The 9264-nt window shown below is 44.0% G+C and overlaps 1 protein-coding gene across 1 annotated transcript; it reads right to left on the bottom strand.

Annotated features, from left to right (window-relative positions):
• Positions 1 to 223: 223 nt before the first annotated feature.
• LOC123111726 (pentatricopeptide repeat-containing protein At4g02750) lies at positions 224 to 5672 on the bottom strand. The gene is made up of 3 exons (XM_044532575.1): positions 4203 to 5672; positions 1287 to 2438; positions 224 to 1099 (listed from the first exon to the last, which is right to left on the bottom strand). The coding sequence occupies exons 1-2, from the start codon at positions 5646 to 5648 to the stop codon at positions 1632 to 1634; spliced, it is 2253 nt and encodes a 750-aa protein (XP_044388510.1). The 5' UTR covers positions 5649 to 5672; the 3' UTR covers positions 224 to 1099; positions 1287 to 1631.
• Between the last annotated feature and the right edge of the window lie 3592 nt (positions 5673 to 9264).

Below are 9264 nucleotides of genomic sequence, written 5' to 3' on the forward strand. Positions count from 1 at the left end.
TTTAATTTGTAAGCTGGTGGGCATCATTTACCACCTTATGCATTACCAATATAATAACTCTCTCCGTCTGGAAATACTTATCGGAGAAATGGATGTATCTAGATGTATTTTAGTTTTAGACACATCCATTTTTATTCATTTCTCCGACGAGTATTTCCGGACGGAGGGAGTAATGGACAAGATAATAAAATACAAACGCAAACATGGAGGAGATGTAGTCCGAAAGCCTTCTTATGCATTACCAACATACAATGATGAACAAGTTAGCTTGCTCTTGTTCTCTGTCATTTGGATAGGTTGTGTGGCTTGTATCTCCAGGGGACTTTTATAGCAATAGTAAAGCCAGTACAGAATTATAATTATAACTCCTTGTTTACGTAAATGCCTACAAATAATAAAAATATTCCACAAGAATTAAAAGCCTTCTCCCCTATTTGTAGTTTTCGAAGTTTTTGTGGTCTCAAGCATACATGAAGGAAGAAGAAACATACTGGATTTCCATCCTTTGTGTGGACGAAGAAAACATAAGTCCATTTCCATACTGGATTTTTGCAAGTCCATTTTTCCTAGTGTATGCTTGGTAAGGATGGACGGATGATGCTAGCTAGGTCACCACTCACCAGTGTCATAGCATGCGTGCGTGCGTGCATGTTTCTGTTTACTGTAGATAAACATCTTGCAACTCATCTATAAAAAATTGAGCATCGAAACTCTTCCCAGCGTTGTTTTCCCACACAAACCTTCTGATTTGACAGAATATATTGGAAGCAAGAAAACCTGGATTAGCAGAAATATAAATGCGGATTCCACAGATCCATCCAGGCATGAACTGAAGGCAATCGCCGCCTTGAGAACACAAACTGAGCCGGCCTGCTCCTTGCTGCTTGCATCGCTGATAGCAACTCGATTAGTTGTCATGATGCATTTCAGATCATATTTCTTGCAGCTCAGTCAGCAATGCATCAACTATCCATTTGACGCAAGACTATGGAACATACCCTTCTCCTGCCATGGCTATTCTGACTGAACTGACATAGCAAAATGTCTACATGGCTGCTTTCAGTACTGGATACAGAATAATAATCCTTGCAGGTTCATCCTGTAGAGGGCTCAAAACAAAGTAGTGAGAACACTTGTAGTTCTTGATCGATTACATATGGAAACTATTACGGTACATGTTTTTTTCAGTACTGGTCAAATACGGAAACTATTACGGTACATGTTTTTTCAGTACTGGTCACCTAAACTGGCATGTTACGCTATTAGCAAGTTATCATGGATCATACCTTGATGTCCAAAGTCCTTCCAACCAACACATGCATAGCTAAAATCTTGTCCACATATTACTGTTGATCAAGGCTTCCATCACATGAGATAGGAAATATTTTCTTTGTGGATTCTCCTTCCCATCTCAGCACACATGATTGAAATGCAAGGCCACATGTAGACCAACAAACATATTCCTTAGAGCAGTACTTCAGTAGTAGGCCTAGTGGATGGATGGCCAGCCCCAGACACCCAGTCATCACAATCCCTCTTAATTTGTGTTTGCATCTTGCATTGCATGGTCATTGTTTGCTGTCAACTGTAAATTCCGTCAGGAATACTTCACACCAGATTCTACTCTGCAGTCACCAGTAATCACCACAGGAACAAGAACCATCTCTGAAGTGGTGAAAGCGGTTAGAGTCCCGCAGGATGATCAGCCTGCCCTCAATTGCAGAGATATACTTGAAAGCATTGTGACAATCTCCGCATACTCTGAGGTTTTTGATCACTCGGATAGGCCTCCCAACAGGAATATTTAGAATACCATAAGCAACAGCAAGCTTCTCGCTATGATACTTTAGCATGTGTTCCTTCTCTTCGTCCTCCACATCATGCAAAACCATTTCTGTAGCTGACACATAGCCAGCTTTCTTAATCCTCATGTCAAGGTCTTCCAGGAAAGCATATATCTTTTCCTTTTCGGGGTGCACACAGTCACCAACCGAGAAAGTGTGTACTTTGTTTTGTACTTCCATCCAACTGAATCCAGGCACTTTTTTCACACCGCGATCCTCCATCATAACTCTCATCTTCCCCACATCACGCCATTTGCCAGAAGATGCATATATATTTGAAAGCAAGACATACATGCCAGCATTTTCAGGCTCCAACTCAAATATTTTCTCAGCTGCACTCTTGCCTAGTTCGGAGTTGCGGTGGATCCTACTCGCACCAAGCAATGCACCCCACATGGTAGCGTCTGGCTCAAATGGCATGTCCTTCATAAGGCCCTGTGCTTCATCTAATCGACCAGCTCGTCCAAGCAAGTCTATCATACAAGTATAATGTTCAGGCTTCGCTGTCACACCGAAATCGCGGTGCATCGAATAAAAGTATGAAATGCCTTTCTCAACCAAGCCAGAATGACTACAAGCTGCAAGTACTCCAACCTGAAAGACAAAATCAACTGAAAACCTTAAGAAGAGCACAAGGAAACAAATGTATGAGTTCATTACTCTTACAGACTAGCTAAACTAGGTCGATTCTCTGAAGACTTTTATTGTAAAAGCTCTACCAAAAGCAAGTGAACTTGATGGAGATCTAATAAAATACTATTGACTAATAAAAAAGATCTACACAATTGAGCAGAAGTATCATTATAGACGAATTGGTTAGCTAGCAGCACTAATTCCCCATAAAGCACCTTTTCCAACAAATGGTCTTGGAAACAAAGTTAACTCCGCCTATGTTGTCTCAACATAGCCGGTCCCAAGCCCGGGTAAAGGAGGAGGGTTGTGATAGGCTTGGCGAGCCAACGTAAAAACTCAGCCACTCTTATGGAGATGAAACCCAAAAGATTTTCGTTGGGGCGTAACCCTCTCAGCGACGCGCCACATCGGAACCCGGGTGTGGTGGAAAATGGGCAAGGGCCGGGACGTCACCCCCCAAGTGGCGCGCCGTATCTTGATCCGGATACGGTGGCAAGTGAGCGAGGATCGGGTCGTCGCATCCTTAGTGGCGCGCTACATCGGCGCCCGGATGTAGTGGAAAATGAGCAAGGGTCTTCGCATTTGACTCGACGAGTGCGAAGGGTAAGGAAGCTAGCCGAGCCTAGGAGGATTCGCTTAGGTAGCTGGAACGTAGGGTCTCTGACAGGGAAGCTTCGGGAGCTAGTTGATGCAGCAGTGAGGAGAGGTGTTGATATCCTTTGCGTCCAAGAAACCAAATGGAGAGGACAGAAGGCGAAGGAGGTGGAGGATACCGGCTTCAAGCTGTGGTACACGGGGACGGCTGCAAACAGAAATGGCGTAGGCATCTTGATCAACAAGAGCCTCAAGTATGGAGTGGTAGACGTCAGGATATATATAGGAAGTTAGAGTTATGGAGACAAACCTTGGAATCGAAAGGGTTTAGGCTTAGTAGAACTAAAACCGAGTACATGATGTGCGGTTTCAGTACTACTAGCTGTGAGGAGGAGGAGGTTAGCCTTGATGGCCAGGTGGTACCTCGGAAGGACACCTTTCGGTATTTGGGGTCAATGTTGCAGGAGGATGGGGGTATTGATGAAGATGTGAACCATCGAATCAAAGCCGGATGGATGAAGTGGCGCCAAGCTTCTGGCATGCTCTGTGACAAGAGAGTGCCACAAAAGCTAAAAGGCAAGTTCTACAGGACGGCGGTTCGACCCGCAATGTTGTATGGCGCGGAGTGTTGGCCGACTAAAAGGCGACATGTTCAACAGTTAGGTGTGGCGGAGATGCGTATGTTGAGATGGATGTGTGGCCACACGAGGAAGGATCGAGTCCGGAATGATGATATACGAGATAGAGTTGGGGTAGCACCAATTGAGGAGAAGCTTGTCCAACATCGTTTGAGATGGTTTGGGCATATTCAGCGCAGGCCTCCAGAAGCTCCAGTGCATAGCAGACGGCTAAAGCGTGCGGAGAATGTCAAGAGAGGGCGGGGTCGACCGATTTTGACATGGGAGGAGTCCGTTAAGAGAGACCTGAAGGATTGGAGTATCGACAAAGAGCTAGCTATGGACAGGGGTGCGTGGAAGCTTGCTATCCATGTGCCAGAGCCATGAGTTGGTTGCGAGATCTTATGGGTTTCACCTCTAGCCTACCCCAACTTGCTTGGGACTAAAGGCTTTGTTGTTGTTGTTGTTGTTGTTGTTGGTCTTGGAAACAAAGTTCAAGGAAGGACATTCTTACTAGAGTAATATCATCTGGCTTGGTTGATGTCGCTCTCATCATATCGAACACCTCAAGTGCTTCCTTGCCAAAACCATGACGTGCATAACCGGCGATCACAGTATTCCAAGAAACTGCATCCCTGTCCTCCATCTGCTCAAATGCATTTCGAGCATCCTCCATGTTTCCACATTTGAAGTACATAGCTAAGAGCGCATTCCCAACAAACCTACCCAACCCGTATCCAGCTTTAATCAACCTCCCATGCAGCTGCATTCCACACTCTAGTGCAGCAATGTCAGCACATGTGCTCAACAAACAAGCGAATGCTGACCTATTCACCCACTCACCGCACCGCCCCATTTTGATGAACAGCTGTAGGGTTTCCTCACTGAAACCACCTTGTGCGTATGCAGCCAACATTGCAGCCCAAGAGACTGCATCTTTCTGTGGCATCATGTCAAAAACTGCCCTTGCCTCATCCAACATCCCTGCCTGAGCATACCCTGTCAACATTGTGTTCCATGACGCCACATTCCTGCAAGGCATGATGTCAAACAGCTCCTTTGCTTTCTCCATCATCCTCCGCTGGACATAAGCTGCCACCATTGCATTCCATGACACTGGGTTCCTCTCAGGCATGGCATCAAACACCATCCGGGCATCCTCCAGCATTCCATTTTGCGCATACCCAGAAACTACTGCTGTCCATGTGAACACATCACGCACGGGTGCCATGTCGAACATCCTTCTTGCCTCCACCATATCCCCTCCCCTGGCATAACCTGAGACCATGGTGTTCCAGGAAACAACATCTCTTTGTGGCATCCTATCAAAAAGCTCCTGTGCTTCTGCCATCCGACCCAACTGCACATACCCAGCCATCAAGGCGTTCCAAGAAATGGCATCCCACTCTGTCCTTGAATTAAACAACTCCCTTGCTTCTTGAACCCGTCCATTCCGGACATAAGCAGCAAGCATGCCGTTCCATGAGACAGCATCCTTCTCCGGAGCAAGATCGAAGTACTTCCGTGCAAGAGAGACAAGTCCATGGTTGGCATGAGACGAGATCATGACGTTGTATGTCACTGAGTCCTTCACCGGCATTTGGTCGAACAGGCTACGGGCGTCAGTGAGGGACGATGAGACTGCAAGCGCATGGAGGAGAGTGTTGTAGGAGAATGTGTCCGGGCGTGGGATGGAGCGGAAGAGGGAGAGCGCGACAGGGAGGCGTCCATTGGAGGCATACCCGGCGAGCATGGCGTTGTAGGTGGAGGTGGAGCGGCTGGGCATGGCGTCAAATAGGCGCTCGGCCTCGCCGACGCGGCCGGCGCGCATGTGGACCGTGATGGCCTTGTTGCGCCGGATCACATCCGCATCGAGCTTTCCGGAGAAGGCTTCTCCGGCGGCTGGGGGGCGGTGGCTTCTCTGCCGCACGGCGGCGCGGAGATGGCGCGAAGGAAGCATCAGTTCTTATTTTATTTTGAAATGTTGTGCGTTTCGTTTAGGATCGCGTCGCACATGCAGACCCTTCTAAATGCAGCCTCCTTGCAGCAACCCTAGCTGATTCCATGTACCCCTCCATTCCTAAATGTACGTCTTTCTATAGATTTTAATAAAAAATTACATACAGAGCAAAATGAATTAATCTATACTTTAAATATGTCTATATACATTCATATGTAGTTCATAGTGAAATTTTTAAAAAGACTTAGGCCCCGTTTGATAACAAAGTATTTTTAAAGTATTCTAAGAATACTACAGTTTTTCAGATTACTGTAGTTTTATTTACAACAGGCTGTTTGGTTGGGTCTAAAAACTGTGGTTTCAATACTAGAGTATTTGCCAAACCATAGTATTTTCTCTGCATAATAAAAACAACCTCGGACCTCCTTTTTTTAAACTGAGCACAGTGAGAAAACGGGCATGTTTGCTTCCTCGTTCCCAAATGGCACAACTCGATACACTCAATTCAGCTTGGCTGCACGGTGCATCGTCGACACCGTCGTGGATGTTCCTGTGGACCGTCGTGACCCTTGACGGCGACGCTGAAGATGGCCGAGTGTTCCAGCCCACACGCAGACGGCAGCTTCGTTCCTGGTAGTTCAACTACCTCCCCTTTTGGTAACCTAGCTTTGTGCATGGCCATTCAAGTTTATGCATGCGACTGTCCGATTGGTTGTCCAGATGTGCAACGACCAGGAAGCTTGGTACGTACATGCGTGTTTGTAACTGGGAATAATTGCTAATTTATGTTTTACGTGAGCAACAAGCCAAACAGGTTTGCAGTATTCACAATACTCTAAAAATCTTCTGTATGTCAAAACTATGGTATCGTGTGCCTATAGGTTGTAGTTTTCAAATACTTTGGGTTTTCCAATACTTTACTATCAAACGGGGCCTTATATTTAGGAACGGAGGAAGTAGAAAATAAGAAAAACTCTAGCAAATCCTTTTTTACGTAGTACTGTACACACGGATGTTGATACATATGTACATACATTCATCCATATAAACGCATATACGCACATAATTCTTTTGTGAGCACCTCCGAGAGACTGGACAGACACATCATCTTAACATAATAATTCGAAAAAACTAACACCCACACGTGTGGCATCTTGCACATCGCTCACACGCCTTCATCACCATTTTTTTTTGCCACGTATGAACAGATGACATCAGCAGGAATTTTTTTGGTTTTTGATTAAAATGTTTTATCTCCTAATTAAAAAATCGAATTAAAAATCTGTTTTCACCATAAAATCCGTCTCGACGAGATCTTCAAAACTAGACCCATGTTGATATATTTCGACGAATTGTTTTTGCCCCAAAGTTGCCATGATGTTTACACTATAGTTGTCATAGTGCTTACACTAAAGTTGCCATGTGACAATTTTAGTTTATAGAGCATGGCAATTTTAGTTTTCTGATGATGGTAATTTCAGTACTTTGACCATGAAAATTATTTTTTTATGAACGATGGCAATTTTAAGTGCATGTATTATGGCAATTTTAGTTTATGGTTCATCTCAAGTCTAGTTTCTTAATTCTCCATTTTATAGTATATCAAAATTTACTTTTAAATGTAGAAGAAAATAGCTGAAACATATCATGGCAATTTCAGTGTAAACATCATGGCAATTCATGTGCAACAGACATGACAACTTTTAACCCCAAAAAATTTTCATCGAAATATATTGATATGAGATCTAGTTTCGAAGATCTCGTCGCGAGATATTTAATGATGAAAACGGATTTTCAATCGGATTTTTCATTTAAAAGATAAAACATTTTAAAAACTAAGAATCTAAAAAGATTCTTACATGCATGCATGCGGTGACGTAGCGCGGTCTGTGTGTTATAGGACGTGTGGGCGGGTTTGGCTCCCACCACACGTGTGAACGTTAGCGTTGTCCTAATAATTTCATCATACACGCCTTTGTAGTCAACGGGATGTCTTCTCCCACTGAACGAACATCGCCAGAAAGTCTGAAATAAATTAAGGAAAATACGAGCACCAATGTCAAGTCTAGAACTCAAACCCTAATGAGTTGGTTCCAGTACAAAGAACCTAGCCATCTAAACTAAGATCTTCACAACTTCCTTTAAAAAAATATTTGAGATGATAATTTTCTTTTTTAACATAATTCAAATACAGATGCTCAATACACTATGCATAATCATCCCTACGAAGGCATACACTTACACCCTGCCCCTATGAACACATCGAAAAGGTTCAGCCAACAAATCTTGCGACCGATGAAGTTGCCACATGCACTTTGTAATTGACGGGCACACTATATTGATGAACGAATATCACCGAAAAGTCTTGAATAAATCCAGAAAAATACGATCACCCATGTCAACTGAGGACTTGAACTCGTTGGGTTGCTGAGCTATGCTCATTTTGCGAGGTGAAAGTTTCTAGTTCATGGGATTAGACCACATATGACATATCCATGATTTCTTAAAATTATACTCCCTCCGTCTGGAAATACATGTCGGAAAAATGGATGTATCTAGATGTATTTTAGTTTGGGATACATTCATTTTTATCCATTTATCTGACAAGTATTTTCGAACGGAGGGAGTAGTACTTTTATCTTTATATTGTTTCCCTTTCTTCCAACTTTTACTCTGGGTGGAGCAAGTCTCAGGATAAATGAGGAGCTGCTCGCGAGAGTGTCGTTTTGGCACATGGGAGCACGTGCTCCTAGTTTTTAAAATATATTTTAAACATATTTTAAAATGTCAAAAAAATTCAAACAAAAACTCGGCGCGTATATCTCGATATTGTATATGCTCACAAAGTCGTTTCGCGGAAAACCAACAACTTATGTGTCGCGTGTGAAAGACAAAATTCGGTGTTAAAAAATGATTTTCACAAGACATCATTTTGTCTTTTTTACACAAGCCACAAAAAATATTGGTTTTCTCCGAAACTTGACGTGCACACATATAATATCGAGATGTATGGGCCAAATTTTTGTTTGAAATTTTTTTCACACTATAAAATATATTTTTCACATCCAGAAGCGCGCGCTTCCAACGGATTTCCGAGCTGCTCGCCTCCTGCAATAATGGCCGATTCGCTCCTCTCATCTTCGCCCTTATTCCACGCCAACGTCGGAAGAGCAGCATGGTCCGTGAAGGCCTGCACCTTTGCTCTTGGGCTCATGAAATCCATTGCGCTCTTGGTCCAGTATGTCAAGCTTTGGCGCTGACTTCATCACATTCCTCTCTTGTCTTTACCGGACAAGCTCATGTGGTGTTGGATCTCCTCTCGCGAGTATTCATGCTACAATTCTCTGTTCCTTGGATCTACCCCGCCCCATTAGAAGCTCACCTAGAAGATGTGGGATTCCCTATGTATGAAGATCTTCATCTGGCTCGCCCTCCAGGACAGGTGTTGGAGTGTTGACTGCCTCACACGCCGTGGGATTCCTCATCCTTATCCTTAAATCCTTTGTGACCAGAAGACTGGGGACATGCAACACATCCTTGTCGGCTTCTCTTTCTCTCGTCAGGTTTGGCAGGAGGTTGTCTCTTGATTCCGCGCCATTGCTGATCTTTCCTTGAC

Source organism: Triticum aestivum, chromosome 5B, assembly GCF_018294505.1.
Source record: "Triticum aestivum cultivar Chinese Spring chromosome 5B, IWGSC CS RefSeq v2.1, whole genome shotgun sequence".
NCBI classification, from domain to species: Eukaryota; Viridiplantae; Streptophyta; class Magnoliopsida; order Poales; family Poaceae; genus Triticum; species Triticum aestivum.